Source organism: Lonchura striata, chromosome 6 (assembly GCF_046129695.1).
Source record: "Lonchura striata isolate bLonStr1 chromosome 6, bLonStr1.mat, whole genome shotgun sequence".
Classification (NCBI taxonomy): Eukaryota; Metazoa; Chordata; class Aves; order Passeriformes; family Estrildidae; genus Lonchura; species Lonchura striata.
The window spans coordinates 8,140,334-8,167,556 of NC_134608.1; the positions used below are offsets into that span (position 1 = coordinate 8,140,334).

Consider the following 27,223-nt stretch of genomic DNA (forward strand, 5'->3'; position numbering starts at 1 on the left):
GGTTTGGCATGGATGAAGATTTGGGTTGGGGCCAGTAAAGTGAGTTGCGATGCTTTTTTTATTATTACCATCCTCTGAAAAGATTTTTCTGTCCTTGAGGAGGAAGGAAGAGATCAAATTTAGCAAGAGCAGTATTTGTTTCCTCTTGCTGCTGCTGCTGCAGCCAAAGAAAGAGGCTTCTAAAATAAAAGTGTTCTCCAGGCTTCTGCCAGCCCTGCTCAGAGGAGCAGTCGAGGCCCCTGGGCTGGGTGCTCAGCTGAGGCTCCCCTTGGAGATCTTGGAGCTTTTCAGGGCAGGAGCTCAAAGTCGTTCTAGAACTTCGTATGAAAAGAATGGTCTTGCAGACATTCTGCATCTAGATTCCTTACTGCCAATGTAAACAGTAAGGATTTAAATTCTGTGCTGCCAGCACAGCTTGTTCTGTTCCTCTGGGGATTGATCCAGCTTACTGAAACAGTGGAAGGGGATTATTTCACAAGGAACCAAGACTCCTCATTTATGCTTCTCTTCCTTGTCTTCTCTCACTGTCCCCCCAAAGACTTAATTTATTTTCTGCTCTTTTATACTATTTAAATCATGTGGCTAATAGAATGGTAGTGTCAAATCTAAAAAATGTAGTTTCATTTCTAATGCTTTTTTTTCCTCTAGGCAATAGGGCTGCACTGTTGTGCATGTGCCCAACTCACTCGGTGTGATCTCTTTGTTGCTAGTATGTTTTCTGAATTCTGTATAAGAAATACACTCTTATCAGGCAGAAAATTTATTTTGTTGGCCCAAAAGAGCAAGCTTACTATTTCTTGGTACTTAAAATATGTGTGAAATATAAATATGTTTTAAAAAATCATTAGCCTATGCCCTTCCCCCCCTCTTTATTAGTTCAGATTTTAATATTTCCCTGTAGCATAAACAGTTGCTTCTTTTAGCAGAGTTCTGATACAGATTAACATAAAGATACTGGTCCCAGAAGAAATCTTGGGGGAAAAATTCAACTCCAAACCAAATGAATTATTAATGGCTTTTATTTCTGTTCTCACTCCTCCTTTCTCCAAAGAGTACTTTTTCCATAGTGCCAGTAGAGAACACTAAGGATATATCAGAATAAATGTTTGAAAAAAGGTTTTCTTGAGAAGCCAAGCCTTGAGAAAATTGTCAAGACTGCTGCATTTCTGGTTGCCCTGGTCTTTTAAGGGTGTAGCACTTCAGAGCAAATTAGTTATTATCTTGAAATCTCTCTTCACAGAAAAACACTGTGGTGATCAATGCAGTAAGCCAGCAGTCTCCTTCTGAAAATCAATTTTGGCTTTCTTGTATCAATCACAAGTTTTGTCCTAGTGTGAGATGATTATGTGAAGATGGGACTTCTTGTGAAAGAACAACTAATTTATGTCCAGTTCTCATAACGTGTAGAGCTTGGTGGTGTTTGTTGCCATTGTGTGTAAGACATTTAAGCAGGATGAGTTCCTGTGAGGATGCTCAACAGGACTAGTTGTGTCCCTTCTAAACAGGATAAAGTTTTGTTATCTGTTGCACATTGAACAGTTGACCTTGTACTTGAGAACGGTAAGTGTAGTGTTGTAAATACATGTAATGCTGATAATGAAGCATCATGTTGCTAACTTTTAACATGTGAACTTACATCTTAGGTGTCATTATGGTTGGCAAGGACAGTTCTGTGATGAGTGTGTCCGCTACCCAGGCTGTGCTCATGGGAGCTGTAATGAACCATGGCAGTGTAATTGTGAAACCAACTGGGGTGGCCTGCTCTGTAACAAAGGTACTTAACATTAATGTACAGGAAAAATAAGTTAAGTTGCATGATTAACTGATAACTCATTAACCCCTTTTTTTTTTTTTTTCTGCTAGTGTGCAACTACCCGAGTGTTTCTGTGCCTTAATTCTTATGTGGCAGATGGTGCCTAGGCATCAGAAGTATAGGAAGTTCAAGACAAAAGGCTTGGAATTGTCCTGACTCTTCTAACTCTTGCCATTGTCTCTTGTTCCTTCTTCCCTGTTCTGTGGATAGTTACCAGATCGCAGGCTAGCCACTGGATATGGGGATGATGTGGGTGAAGGATGTTCGAGCCTGAAAGGCATCTGTGTGTCTGACTAGGGACTGAAATGGTGGGGTCTGTGTTCCCTGCTGACTGAGCCTTCTCTCTGTGCAGATCTGAACTACTGTGGGAATCACCACCCGTGCCTGAACGGCGGCACCTGCATGAACACGGAGCCGGATGAGTATCGCTGTGCCTGCCCCGACGGCTACTCGGGCAAGAACTGCGAAATCGGTACTTTGGGATAGTGCATCTCTCCTGGGAGATCTGCAACGGCCCTAGGCACTCCTGCATTTCACTGGGGATATGCTCCAGCTCTCCTTTCTGGGGCCTGAGCCTGGCTGTTCCAAAAATCACCAAAGACAACAGAAATGCTGCACCAGTTTCCCTTTAGATAAGACTGAGGCTATTTCTTCCCTTTGACTTCTCTTCCTTAATCCAAATATGCAGTTGAGCTGTAGTCTCATGAAATAGGTTAGACATGTGGCTTTCCCTGTTGCCTTGCTCCCTGCTGCCCATTTTCTTGTCTTCTGGCTTGCTGGCAAGCATGCATCTTTTCCAAGCTGGGGACTTAGAAAGATGGAAGTGATGGACACTTCAGTTTCTGCTCCAGTGTGGGGCTTTGGCCTATTTTTAGTTGGCTGAATATGTTGACTATCTTTTTTTATCAACTGAAACTTAATAGTTTAATGTGGGTTTTCTAATATATTTGGATTCATAATGAAATGTTAACTACTACGGAAATGTGCTCAAACCATCTTAAAGTCACCCTGAGCAGTCTGAGCAACAAGTGTCTTCTTGTGCCTATTGGCAAAATGGAGAAGAACATTTAAACCACATTTGTGATGAAGTATGGCTTTGACTTGAGCCTAACAGATCTGTGTCTTGAAAAACTGCTTCCTATCTCAGCCACAGTACAAAGATAGCATGTTGCTTTTTTCTATCTGTATATGTTACACAAAGACTGAAATGTTCTGGGGACAGTTTTGATCTCTGGAGACTTTTTGATTATTCTCACTTTGGAGGTAAATGGACAGTGTGCAGTTTCTAGTTCTCTCATATTTAGTGGCTAGTTGGGTGTTCTGTTTCTTTGTCGTGATGCATTGTTAAATCCTTTTTTTGAAATGTGATATTCACGGCTTCTAGCTATGAATTTTGCTGTTCCTTGATAGCTAAAATTTTAGGTGGAAAGAGCCAATTTTTTCCTCACTTCACTGCTTGGCCTTAAGTTCACTAAACTATTAGCAGAAGGTTTTCAGAGTTAATCAGTTATGCAGATCTTTGAACTTCTTAAAGCTCTATGTGGTATTAAAGATACCATCAAAACTTGAATTCTGCTTCAGCTGTAATGCATGGTAATGATGTAAAGTTTAGGCTAAAATGGATGAAATCTTGCCATAGCTTGCCCTGAAAGCTGTGTGGGGGAGTAGCTTGTCTTTTTGGTGAGGAGGCAGTGAAAAAGAGTCATGTACTTACTGAGATCTACAGTGATTTTTAACAGTAGGTTGGTGTGTGAGCTGCTTTAGGTACTGGTACTAAAAAGCTTCCTTGGCTTCTGAGAGGGGAAGTTACCAAAAAAGAAGTTACAAAAAGTTTGTCCCTCCTCAACCTGATGGTTTTTTGCATCCTCTGCCACTGTTACAGCCCTACATGGAGTGACAAGCAGTATCACAGCCTGTAAGCACCTCTCTATTCCCTGCTGTTTGCAAGGAGCAGTGCTAGAATGAAGCTAAACAGACCTTAAACTATTACAACTGTTCAGACCTCTGCATACAGCAGATCTGTTTTTTCTCATTGAATTTAAAAAAAATGCTAGAGTGCTCTGGAGGTGGAAGTGCATGGCTGGAAGCAGAGTGTTAGTGGGGAACTTTGCTGGGGCATTGAAATTGAAGCTGTGCTTAGGTTTTCTAGTCATTAGGTGGGAAGGATGATACATCTTCAGTGAAATCCTGCTTCTTTTTTCTCCTGGAAATCTTAACTCTCTGCAGGTGGGAGAGGAAGGCTCCAAACTTCTGTACTGATATCTGTCCATTGTTATTTCTCTTGGTTACTTTAAACCACAAGTTCTCCTTAACTGGCACTGGAAGAGTATTTAGCAAGAATTTCTTTCCTTCTTTCTCCCCAGCTGAGCATGCTTGTGTATCTAATCCCTGTGCTAATGGTGGAATTTGTCACGAAATTTCGTCAGGCTTCAAGTGTCACTGCCCGTCGGGGTGGAGTGGACCAACATGTGCTATTGGTGGGTATGGGTTTGCTGGTGACTGACCTGCTGGGTTGGAAGGGTGGATGCTTGGTGATAACACACTCTGTGGGTTTGGAATTTGGTGGTAATCTTTTACTTTTCCTGTCTTTTAACAACTGAGCACTGGCTGAGTGAAAAGAGGAGGGTTCTGTGCAGCCCACAGTATTGGCTCAATGCAGTTGAGATCTGTTATCAAAAAGTTATTGGAAACATAGCTGGACCATATCCAAAGAAATGCCCTGTTGCCAAAGCTTGTTTGACAATTCCTGACTAAACCACTCTGAAGCAAAATGCAGAATGCTTTCATTTCGAGAAATATAAATCTGAAGGTCAAAGGTTCTCCCCTTTTTTAATAGTAGAAAAGTAGATATGCACACTTAAATGCTTAAGTGTCAGGTTCAGAGGATAGAGAAGTGGTTGAAATGTATTGTGGGACTGTAATAGGTTTGCATGTTGCCTGTGATTTGGAACACAGGTGGCTTACCTGTTTTCAAACAGTAGCTGTCCTCATAAATAACCCCAAAAACCAAACCAAAAAACCCTGAAAATTACCAACCACAAACCAAAACTGGCTAAATATGTGTCACAATCTAGGGACATGACTTGCAATGAACATGCAAATCATAGGTAGGTTATTAGGTTATCTGATTCTTGTTTGCTTATCTTCTCTGTCACAAAAATGTGAGAAATCCTAAGTAAAAATTAGGTTAGCAATGTTAGTCTGTGCCTAGGCTTGTTTGTACTTTCTCCCCCTTCATCTCAGACTAACTTAGAAGCAGACCCTGTTAACCAAGCTTTAGGCTGTATAATGGAGTCCCCCTTTGCCTTTGCAGATATTGATGAGTGTGCATCAAACCCCTGTGCTCAAGGAGGGACCTGCATTGATGGCATCAATGCATTTGAGTGTATTTGTCCACAACAGTGGATTGGAGCAACTTGCCAGCTTGGTAAGTAATTCTAAAGCTTTGGAGAGCACTGGAGATTATTCCAAAACAATTTATAACTCTGTGTGTTTCTGGCATGGTTTTCATTGTAGAAAATGTGGAATATGTGTGCTGTTACGCTGTTACTGGTATCTTAGCTCCTCTTTAGTAGCTCTCAAAGCCAGAAGTTTCAAGTGGATTTATAACTATTTAAGCCCCAACTTAAGCTTACTTCTTTTAAATGCCCCATAACTTTTCTGTTGCAAAATGCAGCATTGGTGATGGTAACTCCTTCTGATCCATGGTGGCAGAGCAGTGACTAAGCTTGTGGAGGCCAGAGAGGGATTTTCCCTGACTAACAAATTGCCTTTTTGAGTTTTGGCCAAGGGAAGAGTAAGATAACATGCATGTGCTGCTATAGGCAAGTGTGCATTAAAATCCTGTGGTATGTAAATGGTTTTAGTGCCCTACCAGTGTCTAATATGAGCTTCTGATGCTGGGATTGCATGGACACTTTGCTTGGTGGTGTGGTAATCTGTTTCTGGGTTTGTACTTTATTCTATTCTTTATTTTCTCTTCTTTCACAGATGCTAATGAGTGTGAGGGGAAACCCTGTGTTAATGCTTACTCTTGCAAAAATCTCATTGGTGGATATTACTGTGACTGCATTCCAGGATGGACAGGAGTAAATTGTCATATCAGTTAGTATTTCTTTAGTATGTATGTTGACAGTAGGATGCTTTGTTCTATAAAAAAAAATATGATAAGTGATAGTATACATACTTTAGCAATAAAAAAATACCTGTTGTCAGGATTCTTCTAGCAATGTAAATTGAAAATACTGTTCAAAAATTTATTTTGGAAGGTAATTGGTATTAAAGTGATCTTAGAGATACACTTTAATAAATCTCTTGATGCTTATGTGTTTCTGAATGATATATACTAGTTCAATTTAAAATACTTAAGCTAAAATGTTAGATATGAAATTAACTGATACTGATATCTCATTTTTAGTACACTGTAGTAGAAATATAGAATGTCATTTTCTATTGGCTATTTTTTTAAAAATAAGGATCTTTTAAGACATCAAAATCCTTCCTTTCCATTGAAACATCTAGAAAAAACCTTTTTGAAAATAACATGTTCTCTATTTCTATGCTCAACATATACTTTTCAGCTTAGTCTTGCAGTCTAAATTCTAATGCTTTGCATGTTTTATCCATAGATATAAATGACTGTCATGGACAGTGCCAGCATGGAGGGACTTGCAAGGTAACTCTTGTTCATTACATTCCATGTTGAAAGTTCATCTTTGATTATGAGTTTTATAGTTTGCAATTACAGTTTGGTTAAATGAATTCAAGTGTTAAAAATGTAACACTATGCAGACTTTTGCACCCATTTCACAAAAAAAAAGTTCTCTGGTGCTACTGCTGTCCGCAAATCTGAAATACAGAAGTAACTTGAATTTTTGTGTGCAAGTTCTGTCAATAAACAAATCCTCCTACTTCTTTTCTCTGCTCCGCAAAGGATGAAGTGAATGGTTACCACTGCTTGTGCCCTCGTGGTTTCACAGGAAAAAACTGTGAGATAGAAACCAACGAGTGTGAGAGCAATCCCTGCCAGAACGGGGGCCGCTGCAAAGACCTGGTGAATGGATTCACTTGCCTGTGTTCCCAGGGATTCTCGGGAGTCTTCTGCGAGGTGAGGGCAGTGCAGGCATTACTGCAATGCTTGTCATGGGCTGAATTCTTGAAAGAAATATATCTCTGGGTTTAAATGGGAGTAACCCAAGGCTGGAGCGTCACTGCCTGTCGTAGCTGTTACCTGATACTCTGAATAAGCAAATTTGTTGTGCAGTGCTGTCATAGTAGCTGGAACACTTGAATTTGCAGCCTGATAAACTGCAAGTTGTATATAGGTGTTGGCCTTCCTAAGGGTTTTAAAGGCTGCAAGTATTCCTTAAGCTTGAAATGTTTTCTCTTGCAATGTTCAGGACCTGTGTCCTTTTGTTGCACTGGAGTGCTTTAGGTTCTCATCCTAATAACTCTGAGGTACATAATTGAATTACCCTTCAAGTAATCCTACTGCTACTGTAGGAGTAGAATAATTATATATCAATTATTTGTATTATATTTAATGGTGATGATTAACATAATTACTCAAAGCAGGCAGACAGACAAGTATTGGCTCTCAGAACTTTGTCTGAGATAATTTTAGGAACATGGAGTTCTAGTGCTTAAGGACTCAGATCTGAAATATTGAAGTCTTAGTGGTAATTCCTAAAGTATTTCATGGTAAAGAAGATATTCCTCTTTTCTAAGGAGGACATTAGGCTTTTCAGTGTAAAATTATTTTGCATTAAGTATTCCCTTTCTGGCTTTTGCTGATAGTCAAATTCATCTGGATGTTATGCTTAGTATCAACTGGAGGCACTAGGCTAGAATTTTGTTGGATTTGCTCCAGATTTTTCTGTAGAGGATATTGTAATGATCTCTCTTAAACACTGAAGTAATTTTATTCTATGTTATTTGCATCATTAAAGAAGTAGTGCCCTCATTTTATTCAAAATTTAAAAGGACTGCAGTTACAAACCAGTTTAACCAAACTAGTGCAGCACCTAATAGCTCATGAACTGTTTCTGCATGAGGATCATAACTTCAGTGCTCTACTCTAGGCTGATTCATACAATACTGTGTAATTAAAGTTTTAGCAAATGTGCTTGAATAATAGGGGGAGTTGGCTGCTTGCCTTGTGTGCTGCAGGAAATATCTACCATTGATTCCAGATGCTGAAGTACCAGCTACTGAACTTGCATTGGGAAGGGGAAATTTACACTAATGGAAGGAAACAAATGGAGACATCTGATAGAGGAGATCTGAGAATCTTTCTCAGACCATAGCTATTTTTTTATAGCTTGCTTTGAATGTTCTGTGTGAGAGCACGAAATGGTTTGCTAAAAATTTTCTGTTGTGACTGGAATTGTATGTGCTTCTCTGAATTAAATACTTAACACCATTTGTGTTCCTTCTCCTTTGGCTATTTTGGCACTTTTCTCCTATTTGGCTACTGAGCTGCTAAAAATAGGGATCAAAACCCCTATTGGACTTAATTTCATGTCTGTAAAGTTGAAAGCTATCTTTCTCCCAAGAGAGACGTCAAGAACGAAAAACTTGACTAGAGGGGAGAAAAGCTATCCTTAAGAAAAATAAGTTGGAGGAAAGATACTGTGATGTAAAAATATCCCTTTTGAGGCTGCTTTGTGGATTTTTATAGGGCATCACTAATCAGTGATCTTGTGTGTCAGTCTAAAGCAGAAAGCAGCAGAATTGTTTTGCCACAGCAATGTCTATGTTAAACATATTATGAAGGCAAGGTTTAAATTTTGCTGTCTGGATCAGATGGTCAGAGTTGAAAGTTCATCTCCTGTAGCTGTGTAAATTGGTGTGGTGATGGTATTTTTTTAAAAAAAGCTCCTGAGAAGCTGGGTCTAACTAGACCTACTTTGAGCAGGAGGTGGGAAGTAGCTGACCTCTAGAGGTCCCTTCCAAGCTGTATGGTTTTATAATAAATTCTGTGTGTTAATTGAGATGGGAGGAGAATTTGCTCTAGGGGATGGGATTTTGTTCAGGTTCGGTGTATTTTAAGTCACTTTCAGAGACAAAGCTGACAAGTGCACTGGTATTTAACTTGCCTTGTGGCACTTGGTACGTGGGTGTGAAGGACAAAGAAGTGACTTATAATGATCCAGAGAAGTTGCAGTAAGGTGTCTCCTAATGGCTTAAGTAATTATTCACTGAGTTATTGCAAATGTACTTATTCAGCCTCCTCCAAAGGAGTATTTTTTTTTAGCAGTGTCAGAAATTTTTTGTATTAGGATAGACTAAAGTAAGCTGAAGTTTCTCTGTCTTGCAATGGGGAATGCAATATTTATGATTCATAAACCTTAAAACTTGAGGTTCCTTGTACATTAGCTTAGTCTGTGTCTCTGGCAAAGCAGATAATGCTGCTTACTCCTGGGAAATGAAGCAGCTGCTGCTAACTGTGATCTCTCTTACAGATGGATATTGATTTCTGTGAACCTAACCCTTGCCAGAATGGGGCTAAATGTTATGATCTGGGAGGAGATTATTACTGTGCCTGCCCTGATGACTATGATGGAAAAAATTGTTCTCATCTCAAGGACCACTGCAAGAACAATTCTTGTAAAGGTACCTCTGTTGTCCATAAATCTATCTTGATGGTGGTACATTAAAAAAAAAAGCATTTTGGGGAATAGTTTAATGCACAAATGTTTTTATTGTATTCACTTGGACTTCATAAAATAGTGAGGCAGTGAGAGGAACTGCTCCTCATTTATGAAGATCTAGACAGTAACTTATAGCTAACAAAATTGTGATTAGTTTTAATTTTTATAAAACTTCTTTTAAAACTAAGATCTGGTTGGTGATACAGATCATTAGTCTAAAGACCTCACTTCTTTTTCAGTAATAGACAGCTGTACAATAGAAGTCTTCACTAACACTACCCAAGAAGGAATCCGTTTCATTTCGTCCAATGTTTGTGGGCCTCATGGACGGTGTATTAGTCAGCCAGGAGGGAATTTCACTTGTGCCTGTGACCGAGGTTTTACTGGAACATACTGTCATGAAAGTAAGTAGGAGCTTGTAAAAGATTATTCCTTTTGCTCTAAATTTATTTGAAAGTTTATGTTATGAGGCTTTACAACGTAAAATAAAACATTTCGATTTCAGTAAAGTTCCATAAGGTGCTGTTTCAGGTGTGCTGCTTGAAATTGTTTATTCTAGTAACAGTCTCTTTAGTGGTTTATACTTCCTCTGTGATAGAAAACTGGGTTTAGTCCAACTTCAGTGTAAATGTGTCTATATCCACTACGTTTATGTACAATCTTACAAGACACAGATTTTTTTCCAACATGAGAATACAAAGAGGGGACTAGAACTTGTATTGCTGGTCTGGGTGTTTTTAAACCCTTGGATAGTCTTGCCAGGTAAGCATAATGCTCTGGTTTGGCTTGACTTGCTACGTGAGAGAATACAGCCAGAAGCCCTACTAGGCTTGAAAACAGATGTTTGAGCCTTTCTTTTGTATGTACAAATGCAGTAATAACTTTGTGTCTCTAGGAAAAGCAGCACAAGTGTAGACCACTCCTCTGAGTAGGTGAAAACAGCCCTGAGCAATAATTGTTGACTTATTGTTGTAGATATCAATGACTGTCTTGGGAAACCTTGCAAGAATGGTGGGACATGTATCGATGAAGTTGATTCATTTAGATGTTTCTGTTCAAGTGGCTGGGAAGGAGAGCTGTGTGACACAAGTGAGTACTGCTCATTGTTGCAGGGCCAAATGATGCAGCTTTGTTGTAACAGAGATGGTTGGTATATGCTTAATAATGAGGTAGTTTCTCTGTCCTATAATTGAGTCCTGTTTGCAGAAGTATTTTCAGAAATAACTTCAGGTAGCTGCTCTAAAAGCCTCAGCTCCTTTAATAGGAGCGGAATCTGATTCTTTGGTGTAGTTCAGCATTTATTTCAGGAGGAGAAAATTTTTTGTCCTGGGGATACGCAAGAGTGTTGGCCAGGAAGTGAACTAGGCCAGTTCATGGTTAAGACACCTCAGAGGAAACTGCAGTTGTTTCTTTTTCTGCTCTGAATGAAGCCTGTTCCAAAACATGATGGCAAGGACTTGCTGAGACTTATTACAGGACATGCATCAATTAAGATGTGAAATACATTTCTGAGCAGCTTTTGGCAGCTATTGCTGTCAGAAGAGCCTTTTGTGTGGTCTTGATGAAGTTTGTTCTGGAATACTTATCTTCCCCCTAATAAAATGTTTGTCTCAAGTGAAAGGAGCTTTCTCTAAAATCCATAATTGTGTAAATGTGTTTAATGTGTGCACATATGTATGTATGTGGTTAAGCCACCTCTAATAGCTGTAACTGTGTTTTAGAACAAAAAAAGGGAACCTTAACTGTCTCTCTCATCTCCCAGGATGTGCTGTACTGGGGCTCCTTTTCAGGACATTGTGGTCCCTACTAGAAAGTTCTTTCTAAAGTTCAGAATACAGCTGTTTGTAAAAACAAAGTTACTTTGGTGCTTTACTGAGAAACCATACTAAATGGTCCTTCAAAGCTGTCAGAAAGTCATAATTCATGTTGTCCTATATTAAATTAGTGTTTTCCTTGCTTGTATAAAGATAACCTCATAATAATTAGGATTGCTGTCTTCCTAGGTAGTACAAAATGTATTTTCTTTATAAAGAGATTTTTTTTTTCTGTTTTCTCATGACCTTGCCTGGGCTAGATCATCTAATTTGAGTAAGTGGTTTTTTTTTTTAGATTTCAATGACTGTTCTCCTAATCCCTGTCACAACGGTGGCCGATGCATTGATTTGGTAAATGACTTCTATTGTGAATGCAAGAATGACTGGAAAGGCAAAACTTGTCACTCACGTAAGTGTTCCTTGCTTTGATCTTTAGATTACCCAAAGATTTATTTTCTTCTCGTGGGACTGGAGTTCCTGAAATTTAAAATAAAACAATCACGGTGAAAAAATAAGTGCACTTTCATTACCCCTTCCAGTTTCCCAGTCACAAAATGGAACATTTAAAAAATATATTCATTCATGTAGTGAAAGAGTTTCATGAGAGGTGTCCTTAGATTCCATTCTTTGGGTTGTTTATTGTAATACAGCAAGTGGAACAATGTGTTTCTGATACTGGTGCACTTAAATACAGTGTCTCTTTAATTTTGTGATTTAAAAGTACCTGTTTCTAGCATTCAGCAAGATCAATGGAAATTAAAACTGTTTTGTTGGTGTGTGTAGGTGAATACCAATGTGATGCAAACACTTGCAGTAATGGTGGGACATGCTATGATGATGGAGACACATTCCGCTGCTCATGTCCTCCAGAGTGGATAGGAAGTACTTGCAACACTGGTAAGCTTTTAAAATTGTCTACAGATAAAGCCAGAAGAAGCAGAGAAGTGTTTAAATAATTAACTGTTTAGTAAACAGACACACTGTTCTGGCTGGCTAGTTCAAAGTTGTTCAGTTGGGTGGTGACTGAAATTTAAGTGATTTCTTCCACTCACCTGACATGATACTGATTTTTAGGAAGCTATTCTCTGACTTCTTATATTTTCCATAGTTTCTCTAATAAGTAGTTTTAGAAAACTTGGACTTTTCTATTGGTCTTTAGAGGCCCTGTGTAAAGTTTTTCCTGGGAACTTAGTCCCCTGCTTGGCTTGAGGAGTCCCAAGGTTTGTGATCGTGAGATGTATGAACAGGCATACCCAGGACTAAACAAATTAAGAGGTTCTTCCTGGGAGATTTTCAGAGTTAATGCCTTCTGTAGGGAACTACTTGATTTTTTTTTTTTCCACCCTTTGGAGACTGAATGTGTGCATCTTTCTGAAAATGAAACTTCCATTATGATAAGGAAGTTGAATGAAGACAAATTAGTACAGTTTTTCTACTTTTTAGATACATTTGCAGCTTTTAATCAAAACCTGAGCTTTAAATACTAGTATTTTATTGCAAAGAACACCTTATGGCCTGGGTAACTCACTGCCAAAGTATTAATTTAGCAGTACTTGAAAAATGCTTACACAAATGGGACAGAAAAGAGGTAATTCTTTTTTAATAAAATGTCATGGTTCAGCTAAACAATTGAATTGGGATGATGGTGAACATGGGTGAGAGACTGTCATGTGACTGAGTATTTCTGGAGATTTTTGATCTTTTTGTAAGTTTTTTACTGTTAACTTAAATGCTGTTTAGGATTGTGACACTGACATATCCAGATGATAGGTACTCTTTGTTATCTGGGCTAATAGACACTTTTTCTGTTTTCAAAGCTAAAAACAGCAGCTGTATTCTAAACCCTTGCATGAATGGTGGAACGTGTGTTGGCAGTGGGGATTCCTTCTCGTGCATCTGCAAAGAGGGATGGGAAGGACGCACATGCACACAGAGTAAGGCTTTTCTCCTTCCTTCCCTGCATCCCCCTGGGATATTGGGAGTGTCTGGCAGAGAGCTGTTAACTGAAACAAAGCAAGTTTATGGGGTTCATGTACCAAAATATCTGAATCATTCCGAGTGGGAGGTAGGTAAAGAAGACGACACTCGAGTAATGAATGAAGAGTTTGTCGTGCTGCTTTTTGCATCCAGTCCCTGCCAAAATAAGATTCTCAGCCCTCTATAAAAATACAATTTTTGAAATGTGTGCAGAGTAGGAAAAATACTCACTGAAATAATTTTAATAATGAAGAGTATCTGGAAAGGCAGGCAGTAGTGTATAAGCGATTTTCTCTGAGGATAGCAGTTAACTACTTTGGCATACCAAGACAATGAATTGGTTAGGTGGAGTAAAGCCTGCAACTTTGATTTTTATTTTTTCCCCCAAGGTGTGAAATTGGAGTGGGAGGAAAATTCTAAATTTGATTTCTGTTTTTATGCTGCCTACTGTTGATATATATGATAATTGAACTTTTTTGAAAGTGTGGAAGAAAGCATTCAGTTCTCTATATTTCTCTTTACTTATCAAATATAGTGACTTCTGAGCTGTAGTGTTTATATTTTAGAAAATAAACTGTGCCACTATTTACACTAGCCAATATTCTTTTTTCTAGACACCAATGATTGCAACCCTCATCCATGGTAAGTACATGAACTCCAGTTCTATACCTATTGTGAAAATACAAATGAGCACAGTAATACAAATTTATATTACAGATTGGTACTAATTTAACTCTAAAATAATTGAAGCCAGCCTCTGTAAAATATCTTATAACCATTTTTTTGGCTGTGCTATATTCCTTGACATTTCTTGGCACCACCAAAGACCACAAAACAATCTTGAGTTGATTCACATATGAACAAATAAAAGTATTTCAGCGTAGTCTCCATGGTGGAACTGACCAGTAAATTACAGTGATATGAAGTGAATCACATACAATAACATTTGAAGCATTTGTAATTGGATAGAGTAAAAAAAAAAAAGAAATCAAAATCTGTAAGTGTACAGTAAATTATTTTAAATAATATAAAAATGTCCTGTTGGACCAATTACTATGTATAAACATGTTAAAAAAACAAAACTGAATTTTTTGGGGGATAAAATGAAAATATTTTAAATACAGAGGCTGATATTTATCATTGAAGAGGGGAAAAATTTTATATGGATGAAACAACCTACCTTATCTCTCTCAGTTATCCACTCTGATGCTATCATCTGTGCTTCATGTATTCAAAAAAACAACCAAATTTAGAAAACCTTGGCCTTTCTTTGTATTCCTTTGAAAGTGCTGTTCTCCCTTCTTGAATTCTGTGGATGTGCTTCCTCATGCATCTGTAGGATGTTGCTGTTTAACTATTGACTTGCTGAGCAATATTGTTTATCTAGCATTATGCTTTTGATCTTGATAGAAATAAATTGTCCCCCTAAAGAGCAGCAGAAGCTTTAATTAACCAAGCTTTAATTGACCAGTGAAACAATGTAGATGGCTTTTTAACCACACTTTTTTATTTGCAGCTACAACGGAGGGATCTGTGTTGATGGGGTGAACTGGTTCCGATGTGAATGCGCCCCCGGCTTTGCTGGTCCTGACTGCAGAATCAGTAAGTACCTGCATGGGTAAAGACATGGATGGTTGTACCACTCTGCACAAATTGCAAAGAGCACCTGGTGACCCTTTGTACATTAGCTCAACTGAATTCCAAATAATGAAGCAGAAGCCACCTGTTAGCCATGTCCTGATACCTTGTAAATAATAGCAGGTTATGGTCTGTTACTCCATTCATTAAATAGCACTGAAATTAGTTGGCTTAAAGACTTGATTGCTGGATTTTCTTGGATAATTCTGATGTTTCTGGGGTGCTGGCTTCATAGAAGCTTAAATTTTAAATATTTCTCTGTTGATAAACATCTTGTTGGTAAAGATGACATATATCTGAATGTGTTCCACTTAATGTAAGAAACCAAAAATGCACCGAGACATTCCAAATAGAAACAAAAGCATTGAGTGTAGTGCTGGCACATGAGTAACAGTATGATAAAAGTCTTTCAGAGCTAGAAAATAAACCTGTTACACTGCAGTTATTCTGAAGGGTAGAGGCCAAAAAGAAGGAGAAAAACAGACCATAAGAGTATTTTGAAGTGTCTGGGGACAAGCTGGCTGGGGGTGGGGTTTGTTGTTTGGTTGGTTTTTTGGGTTGTTTTGGTTTTGTATTTTTAATGGAATGTTACCATTTTGACTTGCATGAATATATACTTTATTTTTACCTTCTGCTTTGGAAGATCAGACTTTGAATCTTCTGTAGGCTCAAGGCTTCTGGGCTTGGTCCTTCCACTCCATCAGTATGGTGATGTGCTTTCAAGTTGAAACTTCATCCTTATTCTAGCCCAGAGCAAACAAGCCAGCACGTCTGGTTGGAGGGCAGCACTTGTGGAAGCATCAGCTTAGGTGTCTCAGTACAGAGCCAGGCATGGCAGAGCACTGTGTGTTTAGATCCAGATACCCAGAAAAAGATATTGAATTCTCGTTGCTGCTCTTCTTCCCCTTAAGGCTAGGATGTCACAAATACTGTGCTTTTGTAATGGAGCTGCAGACATTTTTTTACTTGTTTGGACTGGTATAGATGGAAGGAGCAGCTCTGAAAAAAATGCCTTTTATGGCTGATACAGAAATAGAGCTAAATCACCTTTTTTCAGCATACAGAGACTGAAGAATCTTAAACCTATATAGTTGTGAAGACAGGAGGGAAGAGTAATTAAACTCTGAAGTTTAGATCTTAGTGCACTTTTGAAGGAAGTTAAAATAGAACCAAAAGCCCTTACGTATCCATTGGATTGTTTTGCATTGCCTACAAGTGTAGCAGTCTCACTACTGCCATTTATCATGTTCATTTTCAAAGTCCTGTACTTTAAAATAAGCTGATATGATGTATTGGACCAGAACTGGTGTTTAAACAGTTTTCTCTGGGGTTGGAAAGGGCATTCATACTCAATGGAAGGAAACATTTCAAAAGATGATTTGAAGAGAGGTTCTCATTGAAAATTAAGCAGGTGGTGCCTGTTGCTCACAATTTGATGAGCTTGTTTCTGTTTCATAAATCAGTATTGGTCACTTCCCTGGGATAACAAGTGACACGTTGCTGTCCATCTGAATGAACCATGCTTTCCTGCCTTTTTCCTTTGGTTTCTGTGGATAAACCTCTGAATCTTTGAAGGCTTTGCTAAAGAGGCTTTTATGCTAAATATTTATGTATTAAATAAATTACTCACAATTTCAAGGTTATTAACATTCATTAAATGTGTGTACAAACTGTCACTCTTCTGCCTTTTGGTCACCTGTATTGCAGCAAGTCACTTCTTTCAGCATGGTTGAGCAAGATCATTGTTCAGCTTTTGCACTCTGATATTCATGAAAACATATGCTTTTATATGAAGCCTAAATGTCCGAGATTAGTGTCAGAACAGGATGTAGGACTTGTTCTGTAGCTGGATGTGGACAGGCATTAACACCTTCAGCTGTCCAACACCTCTGCTCTGTGAGATGAGTCAGCATCTGACTGCTCTTTTGATTACCAGAACTTCAATTAGGGTGCACACTGTCTTTTGCTTTTAAAGAAAGGAGGTACTGTTAGATTACACCTCAGTAAATTATTAATTACAATGTCCTGTGTCCTTGCCACTGAGTATTACCTGTTTTCTATCCAGATATTGATGAGTGCCAGTCTTCTCCTTGTGGGTATGGTGCCACCTGTATAGATGAAATAAATGGATACCGATGCACTTGTCCCCCTGGAAGAATTGGTCCTAGATGCCAAGAAGGTATTCTTATATCTGCTATCAACCTTTACCCAAAACACAGTAGGGCACAATGTCAAACCATGACAAGTGGCTACATTGTCTTTCCGTGTCAAACCATGACACCACTACAAAGTTTATCTACAGTTGCCCAATATGTATGGAGCAGTAGCTAATTATTTAATTTTGTATAGTATTTATTACAGAACTTGAAGAAATGAAGTGTCTGAATGTGCTTTTTGGGTTTTTTTTTGCCTTTAGTGATTGGAATTGGAAAGCCTTGCTGGCTTAAAGGAATGACCTTTCCCCATGGCAGCAGGTGGGAACAGGAGTGCAACAGCTGCCACTGTTTAGATGGACGTATTGACTGCACCAAGGTAGGCATTTTGGCCTATTTTCTTAAATTCCTGTGGCTGAAACAAACTCATGGTTCTTCATGCACCAGTTAGTCTTTGTCTCCTCTAAACTTCCTTTGTTTTGCTTTATTTTTTTTTAAAGTGGCTTCCTGTAAAAGTAGTTATGGATTTTCTTTAATATCATAAGTTACTGTCCTGCTGTCAACCTGCTAGAACAGGCTCTCTAGACCATTTGTTGCAGAAAATATAACATGAGCTGGAATAAAGGATAAATAAATCAGACTGCTGGAGCATTGCAAACACAGTTTTAGAACTCCTAATTTTGTGAAATGTGAGTTCCAAGGGGGAGTATATGTAGGAAGAAAATTTTCACTGGGTATTAACTGCCTTTTTGTATTGTTCTTCACTAGCTTTATGGATTGACAGATTTCAACCTTTGTATATTTTTTGTGGACTAGGTCCTGGTGATTTTGTGACTGAGGAAAAGTAAGACCTAAAAGCAGATTGAACATGTGCCTTAAATTCAACTTATCCATGTTGGTATTAGGTTTCTTCCATGTGCAATGGGACACTTGCACTTTCTTGCTGACAATTGTGCTTTAAGAAATCCCTAATTTCCTAATAGCTGTACAGTACAATGTAGGATCTTAAAGGCTTAAAGGTGGAATTGTGGAGTGTCCTGATTTGGAAGGGATCCCCAGGGATCATCCAAGTCCAGTTCCTGGAATGGAGCTGTGTTTGGAAATTTGCTGCACCCCAGTAATTTGTGGGTACCAGCAAACTGTTACCTTTTGGGAGCATGGTTGGAGTGGTTATATTCTTTCTATATTATAGAAGCCTAGAGGACTAGATTAAAATTAACACTTAAATTTCTGTATAACTCAGTTAAGTGGGACAAATCCATAAACTTCCAAGGAGATATGCCCAGTCAGTGGTTTCTCAGATTATTTTTGCACAGATTTTTACTCTTGTGTCTGTACTAAATGTCCTCATTTCCTGGGAGAGCAGATCCATCTGTTAATAGAACTACAGCAATATCAAAAGACAGATATTTTTCTGTGAATTGCTTATTTGTATTTGATGCATGAGAGCAACTACCTGTAACAGTGCTTTGTTCTTTTTATTTCCTAGGTGTGGTGTGGAAAAAAGCCTTGTCTGTTACACAAATACTGGGATAATTCCAATAACCAGTGTCCCATGGGCCAAGAATGCCAGGAGAAGTATATGAAATGCTTTCAGCCACCGTGCACAGACTGGGGAGAATGTAGTGCCTCTGAACCTCTGCCTATCAATATCAAGTGTCTGCCTAATTCTGGGTACTTGGACAATGACTGTGCTAGAATTACTTTAATTTTTAATGGAGACAAAGTCCCCCAGGTGAGAATGGAATTCTTAATGAAGTGTGGCAATATATGTAGGGATCTATTCTATGTCACAGCATGCAAGAGTAAGGTTTCTAGTATGTCTCCTTGCTATTATAAGCTTGGGAATTTTATTACTAGACTCCTGTTGCTTTTAATTGTCCTTCGTCTAAAGGGTGAAGCAAAATTCAGGTTTGTACTGAATATCCTATCTTCTTGAGTCTTGAAGAACTATTTCCATTTCAAGATGGGCTCAGACTGTACTGACATAATCATGCAATCTCAGTTTTTCGCCCTTCATTCCAAAACCCTGTACTTTACTTTTCTGCCCCTTCTTGCTCCCCTCTTTTCTGCCTTCATCAGTTCTTAGCAACTGAAAGAACTCTGAAGATCCTTAGTTTTGCATGCGGTTTTTTACTTGAACTAAAATAACACAACTTGCTTCTAACAGGGCACTACAACAGAAAATATCTGTTCTGAAATCCGGTATTTACCAGCTACTAGGACTGTTTCTAGGGACAGAACTCTGATAATATTGTGTGATCCATCTTACTCCACAGAGAACGCAGTGGAAGTTGCTATTGTAAGTATGAGACGTGTGTGTATATATATACAAATATGTTTTCTTATTAGTTTTTGCTGGGGAAGAAGTTGTTCAAGCTTGTTTCACTTGAATGCAGGTGGAGCAATCTGTGGCCTAGTCTTGTCTGCAGAGCAATTTTGTGATCTCACAATTTCCTACACTGCCAGAGAGCTGAAACTGCAGGTTTTGTTAATGACAGATAGCTACTACAAGCTCATGATAAATTACTCTAAAGACCAGTTCAGCCCAAATTAGTGAACAGGTGCCTACTTGTTCTGTCAGAAATCTTGGGCTCTTGACCTTCTCAGTAAGGAGATATGGTTACAGGTGGCTGGATTGTTCTTGTGAAGAGGTTTCTGCTGTGCATTTAGTGCATGGCTGCTTCAGGGATGTTCTTTAAACATAAGTACTATGTGAGAAGTGGAAGAAAGGTACAAGTCAAGTAGATGAAAGTAACTGCTGCCCTAATGAACGACTTATTTTAGATCATTTACAGTTCAATCACTCCATGCCTGTGAATAACTTGGTTTTCAACAAAGAGTTAATCTTCATGGTAAATGTTTATCCAGGCAGAAGCTGGACTGTCTGTCTCTGCTAGTACTGTAAAGAGCATGCTGAGCCACAATGCAGGGAGCAAAGTGTTTGGTATAAATAGAGCAGACTGTTATTAGTCCAAGCTTCTATCTAGATAATCCACATGTCTTGAACTGCTCCAAACTAAGTTTAGCTCATCAGTTTAAGTAACATGGAAGTCCCTGTCTATCCTTTGAGGTATATTAAATTAAGAAGTATGTGTGCTACCCACCAAGTCTGACATTGCATCTGCAGTTTGGGTAGAGCCAGCCATGCTGTTGCTGTGGTAAGCTTTTGCAGAACTGTTTGTAGCTACTGTCAGGCAAATTCAGCTGAGTGAACTTAATTAAGATGTTGCTGGATTTAAAAAGTACATTTCCATGGTTAGATGACTGCAATAACTTCTTGCTTTCCCCCTTCACTCCCTTTAGTCCTTTGTCCCACACCGAGATGAACAAGATAACAGCCTCATTCAGAATGCTGCTAATACAATAGTAAATGCCATCACCAAGCGACAGAACAGCACGGTCATGTTGGCAGTAACTGAAGTCAAAGTCGAGACCATCGTTGTTGGGAATTCATCATCAGGTAAGGTTCCAATGCATACCTCCTCTGTGGTGTGTTTTTTGTTCCCCTGCTATCAGACTTCTCTTATCTTTCTTTACATGTTGGAGAAAATGATCCATTGGGTTGTGTTTTTAGTTGCTGTTACTAAGTGAAGAGAAAGCGACTTTGAGATCAAGATTCTGTGCTTGTGTGCTAGTTTAAACTTAACCTCATCCCTAATGTGATATGCCCAGATACTCTTGCCATGGTTTTGGCTCTGACGTTCAGCCCAGCTCTCCAGCCCAAGCACACCTTTCATAAGATCAGTTGTTGTGTGCAGTTCCAATCCTCTCCAATTCTCCTACATTAACCTAAAGCCAGCCTCAGCCCTTGATGCTGCTGCACTGAGGCTGTGAGGAAATGAATATACAGAGAGAGGGAAGGTGTGGTGTGATACCAATCTCTTCTGAAGTGCTCGTGTGCTATTTATTTACCTTAACAAGAGCTAAAGATGTCTAGTTTCTTCCAATGCTTGGCCATGATGTAAAACTTCGCTCCCTTTTTCAACATGTGTTTCTCACTACTGCACAGCTGGCTTGAAATGTAGCATTCGTTCCTCTTTCAGAGCATATGGTGTGATTGGAGACATTTATCTCTGAATGCTGGCTCTCCAAGAGCTGTGCCAAACTGAGCCATTGGAGGTTTTGCATGCCTGTGTTCCTGCCTGGGGGAGGCAGGAGACGGGCTTGTGGAAGACCGCTGGTAGGCTCAAGTTCAACTGAGCCCCAAAGTGAAAATCTTACAATGGTAGGAGGCTCTCCCAACCTTTTTCCTAGGCCTCCTCAACATAATCTTCTGGAAGATCTTCCATCCATAGTCTAAACAATTAGGAGATTGCCTGGTTCCACTTCCCTTGCATTTTCCTTCTAGGAAATGCCTTTCATCTGTTAAAGTCTTGGCAAATGTGCTGCTTCCTCAGCTCTCCTGAAGGAGTGTGCTTACCTTAAACAGCAGTTGTGTAGAAGATAAGGCTTTGAGCTGGGATTTTGGCATGCCTCAGCCTCTGGCTTTTCTGATTGCATATTAAATTCTAGGGCTAAAGGGCTGCAGATTACTTTGCCTCCCAGTCTATAAGATTTAAAGATTCTCCCAAAATAGCAGATTAATTTGGGTTCTCTTGCAAAATGGTTTCCAGACTCCTCATTTTAATGAGTGTTCAATATTGACCACTTGGCCCTTAGTTCTTTAAGTGGAGTTGTTATGAAGCAAACTGTAACCTGGTTTTGGATTTTATTTTATTGCTGCCCCTTAATTGGTTGAGGTGGGTGAAAACCTATCAGAAAGTGTGTTGTAAAACCCTATGTGTTGAGAATCTCAATTCTGTGGGATGCTCAAATGTCTAGGTGGAGCTGATAATTTAGATGCTTCATTGACTTCCTCTAGTTTTAAGAAAAAGTAGTCTGAATTTGGAATCTGTATGCCAAAAATTCTGCATAAAGAACCTGTTACTAAGTGAACTTGGATCCATGGTCATATGATGAAATAATAGATGTGATAGCAGTGAGAATGCAAGCTTCGTATTCTAATCTTGGAGAAGCTGTTATGAAGAGCTCCTTTCTCTTTGAAGTATTTCTCCCATTCATTATTTAATGTCAGGTTGCTTATGAAAAATCAGGAGAGAATAGCAGTTACTCATGTGAATACAATCCTTCCCATAACTGTTAAAATAAAATTTTGATATCCCTTGAGGCCAACCATGTTGGCAGTGTACTCACCTTCCTTTACCAAAAGGAAATGTTTGAGAATGTGTCACAGTCCACATAAGAATGTGCTCAGGAGGCACTTGAATGTTGGAGCAAAGGACTGTGGTGTTGAAATATGGGTTGTTTTTGTATAGTCATTTCCAGGTTATTCTGTAAGCAGATGTCATAAAACTGCTGAGGGAATTTATGTTTGGATCAGGCATTAGAGTGGTGGGTTGACAGCATTTGTCTGCAGAGCTGTTGAACAATCCCCTTGCTCTCTACAAAAACAAAGCACCTCATCTACTGTTGCCCCTTACCATGTGTGAGTTTTTGCTTATCAAGAACAGAAAAAAGCTGTTATTCTCTCCTAGCTGTATAGCTCTTGAGGAAGGGGGGTAGAAGAAATCCAAATATTTGTTTGTTCATTGAGCAGTGAAGACTCTTCTGCCTAGGGCAAATATTCTGGTATTTCATCCTGAGGTAGAACAGGAACTTGCTGAAGAATGCGTTACCAATTTGCTTACGTAGTCCTAACCTGGATGTTTTTGGAGATCATTGTTACATAAATGTCTCTAGAACTAATGGAAAAGGACTGTTCTTTCTGATGATAAATGCAGAAAAAAGTAATATTTTGTACTTGCACTTGTACCACTAAATAATATTTGTGGTGTGCAAGTGCCAGTACTTCTAGAGCAACTTAGGGGCACAGTACTCCATTGTCTACCTCCTGCTAAGGTAAGGTTTTTCTTAGGAGAAAAACCTTGTCCTAGCAGGATTACTCAGGTTTTCTCAGCCAACTTTGTGTAGATGCTACAGAAAGGTGCTATTTACTAAAACCAGTTTGTCTGTTGAAGGGGACAAAAGACCTCAAATAGAGCTTTCCTCCCTCATCATTATTCATGTAAAACTAGTAAAGAGCACTTTCAGATGGACTTGGTGCATTCAGGCAGTTGTACTGTGCTGTGAAGACATCTTATTTCCTTTCTTCTAAAAATGGTTCAGGGGATCACCTGTAGTCAAGCATGGATCCTTCTCTTGCAAATGTCCAGTGCTATATATCTTGTTCTGTTAACACAAGACTTTTTCTTTCCGTTTGCCCTCCAGATTATTTGGTTCCAATTCTTTGTGCGGTATTTAGCATTGTGTGGCTGATCTGTATAATCATCTGCGTGTGGTGGACTCGGAAGAGAAGAAAAGAGAGAGAGAGAAGCCGTCCTCCCAGAGAAGAGGGTGCCAATAACCAGTGGGCACCTTTAAATCCTATAAGAAATCCTATAGACAGATCTTACAGTAACAAAGACATTCGTTATGAATGCAAGAACTTCATATCTCCTCAAAAGAGAACTTGTGATGCAGTGGAGGAGTATGTAGAGTATGAGGAAGAGGAGGATGAAGAGGAGGAAAGAGATGAGGAAATGGACAAATTCCTCTCTCACAAACTCGCAAAGCCTTTGCCGACAAAGGTGTCTGACACATCAGAGAGCAGTCCAGTAAAGAAATCCCATCAAATAGGCAAATTGGACAACAGATCTGTAAAAAATGTGAATGCATCAAACTTTGAAGGCAGTAGAGACTAACCTGTATTTGGGATGTAGGCAGACTGCGCCTGCGCTTGCTGGGGAGGGGAAAAATTGACATCTCCACTTTGCATCAAGGACTAAAAATATCTGGAGTCAAATGTTCATAGTTTCTTTATTTTGCGTAAAAAAAATAAAAATAATAAATAAAATTTATTTTGTTTCTTTAGCCTTGTATAAATTATTCAATGACTGTCAGATGAAAAAAAAATGAGTAATCTTTGATAGTTGCTATTTTTGTAAAGTTTACTTATAATACACTCGCTGTGTGGCAGAGGAGAGGTTGTATTTTCAATATGTGTAAAGTTTATTACAAAAGACTGTACACTGTTTACAGAATGTATTTCTTTTTATTACTTGCTCTAATTTAATGGTGGCTTTAAAACCTCCTGGTTGAGGAAATTGTGTGAACTTTAAACTGCTTTCTTGACTTTGAATCTCTATTAATGGCAGCTCACTGCACTTGTTACGTTAGTAGCTTCTGTAAGATTTTTTCCAAATTTGCCTTACACACTTTGTAATAGGAACAAAGAAAAATTATAGAGATCTTTCAACTGTGGTTTAAAAGTGGCCTTTTTATTTCTGTTGAATTATTTTAGAATTGCAGTATTGAAGCATGTGACAAGTGCCTTGAGATTAAACTTTTTCTATAGCAACTGTCAAAGACTGCCATATCAATATAGTAAAATTGTGAGAACTCTAGGTTCCCCAACTGACACAGTTTATTTTCTAATAGTGAAAGTGCTTTTTTTGTATATATGTACATATTAAATGAATCACTCTGTATATTTGATTTAATAAGTTAAAATATTTTGGTCTTTTTTTTTTTTTTTTACATGTCATTCCTTTTAATTTATGTTGCAGAAAAGGAGGTTCTATGGCAGTTTATAAGACTTTTTTTGGTATTATGTCCAGATTAGAAAATGATGTTAATACAATCAATGTTAGGAATCTGTTGGTCATTTGTATTTACATAGGAGCATAACCACTTTCGTGTAAATAGATCCAGAAATGTTTGTTTATCCCCATGTTCGGCCCATCTCAAGAACACTAACGGGTGCATCTACTGTACAGTACCAACATAGAGAGGCATTGTTTTTTCTTTTGTGAATATGTTAATTACATGTGGTATTACTTTTTTTTGCGTTTAAATACAGGCCTAATGAAGGGAACAATATTTTCCTCAGTCTTGTTTCTGTTGTGCTTTATTCATCTTTCGCTCTAAGGGAAAAAGGCTGGCAAGCTCAGAGGATGGGAGTACCTCAGTAGAAATGGTTAAATGTCATGGAAGGCTTATGCTTTTTTTTTTTTTTTTCCAAGGCTTTTATTATTGCTGTTAACTGGGCAGACTATAAGTTTATTTTAATTACTGAAGAAGCATAACACTACATACACCTAGTTACCCTACCACTGAGAGGAACGGATGTCTCAGAGTGTAAACTCTGGCCCACGAACAATGTAAACATGAATGTTTTGAAACCAGTTATTTTATACAGGAATGCAGGATTTGCTTTGCAGGATCATCTGTTTTAGTACATTTTTTTGACATGTTCTTAAAAAAAAAACCTTTCAGAAAAGAAACTATTTATTAAAGCATTTTATAATGATGTTTGTTGTAACTTTTTTACTTGTGCTAAATATTCAAAACTTATTTTGATAACCTGGTTGAGTTAGTTTAGAAAAGGGTACTATCCTTCTCATGTTCCCCAGTATAATCCTGAGTATTTAAACCAAAAACACTTTTTTTCTGCTACTCTTGTAACTTTTTGTACTGTAATGCTGCTGTCTTCCATAATCTAATAAAATGATTCCCTCATTGTGTGTAAGATACTTCAGATTGTTGTTTGCTTTCGAAGCGCTCGCAGCTCGGATGTGAGCAGGCTAAGGAGAGGAGGAGTGAAATCCAGCTTTGATTCCCAGTACTTGCCGTAACCCGAGCGCCGACGCTTCCTGAGCTGTCCCCATGTGCTTTAGGGACACCTGCAGCTCTCCCTGCAGAGCACCAGGGCTGTGTGTAGCTCCCAGCACTTGCACTGGATGGTCCCTGTGGGTCCCATCCAGCTTGGGCTGTTCCGTGTGCTCCACATCTCTGTTCTGCAGTGCTTCTCCTGCTGGCTGCTCGGTGGAGCCTTCTCTGAGCAGAGCTTGGCTTCTGGGGTGAGAAGAAGGCTGGCTGAGCACGCTGGGGCCTGAGGAGGTGTCCTTCCCCAACCGAGTTGGATTTTGAAGCAATACCTTTCTTTACTATGCAGCCATCCAGAGCTTTTACATGCCATGCTCCAATCTCAGTTGAGGTCTATTCCTGTTTTTGTAACAGTTCCTTTGTATACAATATTTTGTGTAGAAAATTATTAATTCCTGTAAGATAATGTGAAATATAAAAGTTGAATTTTTCCTAGTAGCTGTCAGCATCTGAGGCAGAATTGTAGATTTTAGCAGAGGTTTTACTCCAGTTACCATGCAGCTACTTTTTATTGCTTTTTCTTGGAGTATTTGCTTGTCTTCATCGTGACAGAAACAACTCTCAGCTGAGTCAGTCCTCAAAATCTAATTCTTTTATCTTTCTCAAAAGGAGATATAAGAGGTTTATGTATGTTTGGAATAGGTCACTGCTGTTCTATCATGTAGTCATGAGCTGGCTCACTGCTCCCAAAGATGCTAATTTTGCTTTTTCCCAGTACTGAAGTAGCAAGGGGGCACACCAGTGATCATCACCCACTGCTTAAACAAAGGGGCTGATCCTGTGTCCAGTTGTTGTTCCCCTGTGGATTCACAAAACCACCACAGGCAAATGTTCAATTTTGGAGTGTTCTTTCCCTGCCAAAACCAAGAATTATTTGATTCTTCCTTCATGTGATGAGTGGGTTGTGGACACTGAGCTAAGTGAAACAAGATTAATAAGGTTAGGAGGATAAACAAAAAGTAAACTTTCTGATTTGCAGAAATAAACCTTGATGGATTTTTTGCAGATCTTATTCTATGTTGCTCTTAAAATGCTTGTATGTCTCCACATGCCTCATCTCACCTTATTCAGTAGTTTTGTTTCCTCTTGATTTATTTTTACAGGAGATGTTGAACTCTTGCATCTCAGCTCCTTGCTGATGCACATGTGCTAAGCATTATGGTGCTGCCAGAATCCTCTCTGTTACAAGAACTACATAATGAGGCAAACTAATAAATGGACTCTTGTGATTTTTCCAAGCAATGAGTAGTTCTGGGTTAATTTTTCTTCCCTGATGCTCTTTCCGAGACCTGATGTTAACCTGAAACACCTGCTGAGCTCAGGGGTTTTTTTGGCCATTTACTGTTGTCTGGTTTGTTCTCCAGCAGGCCATGTAATTATTCCTCTTCAGATCAGACTGCCTGGACAGCAAGTTAAGGTATCCAGCAAAATAACTCACTCTACCCATACCTTTTCTAGAACAAGCTAAAG

General features: G+C 38.8%; 1 protein-coding gene across 1 annotated transcript in view; it reads left to right on the plus strand.

Annotated features, from left to right (window-relative positions):
• JAG2 (jagged canonical Notch ligand 2) overlaps nt 1-25,616 on the plus strand; it is a 68,277-nt gene extending 42,661 nt beyond the window's left edge. Inside the window, exons 6-26 of the mRNA XM_021554481.3 lie at nt 1,644-1,774; nt 2,166-2,285; nt 4,177-4,290; nt 5,127-5,240; nt 5,804-5,917; nt 6,442-6,488; nt 6,747-6,920; nt 9,277-9,427; nt 9,705-9,869; nt 10,441-10,554; nt 11,575-11,688; nt 12,063-12,176; nt 13,097-13,213; nt 13,871-13,898; nt 14,773-14,858; nt 16,960-17,073; nt 17,311-17,426; nt 18,537-18,782; nt 19,218-19,349; nt 20,354-20,510; nt 23,318-25,616. Of these exons, the coding sequence (XP_021410156.2) occupies nt 1,644-1,774; nt 2,166-2,285; nt 4,177-4,290; nt 5,127-5,240; nt 5,804-5,917; nt 6,442-6,488; nt 6,747-6,920; nt 9,277-9,427; nt 9,705-9,869; nt 10,441-10,554; nt 11,575-11,688; nt 12,063-12,176; nt 13,097-13,213; nt 13,871-13,898; nt 14,773-14,858; nt 16,960-17,073; nt 17,311-17,426; nt 18,537-18,782; nt 19,218-19,349; nt 20,354-20,510; nt 23,318-23,790 (2,941 nt within the window). The 3' untranslated portion in view covers nt 23,791-25,616. The remainder of the gene's footprint in view (nt 1-1,643; nt 1,775-2,165; nt 2,286-4,176; nt 4,291-5,126; nt 5,241-5,803; nt 5,918-6,441; nt 6,489-6,746; nt 6,921-9,276; nt 9,428-9,704; nt 9,870-10,440; nt 10,555-11,574; nt 11,689-12,062; nt 12,177-13,096; nt 13,214-13,870; nt 13,899-14,772; nt 14,859-16,959; nt 17,074-17,310; nt 17,427-18,536; nt 18,783-19,217; nt 19,350-20,353; nt 20,511-23,317) is intronic.
• Nucleotides 25,617-27,223: the final 1,607 nt, after the last annotated feature.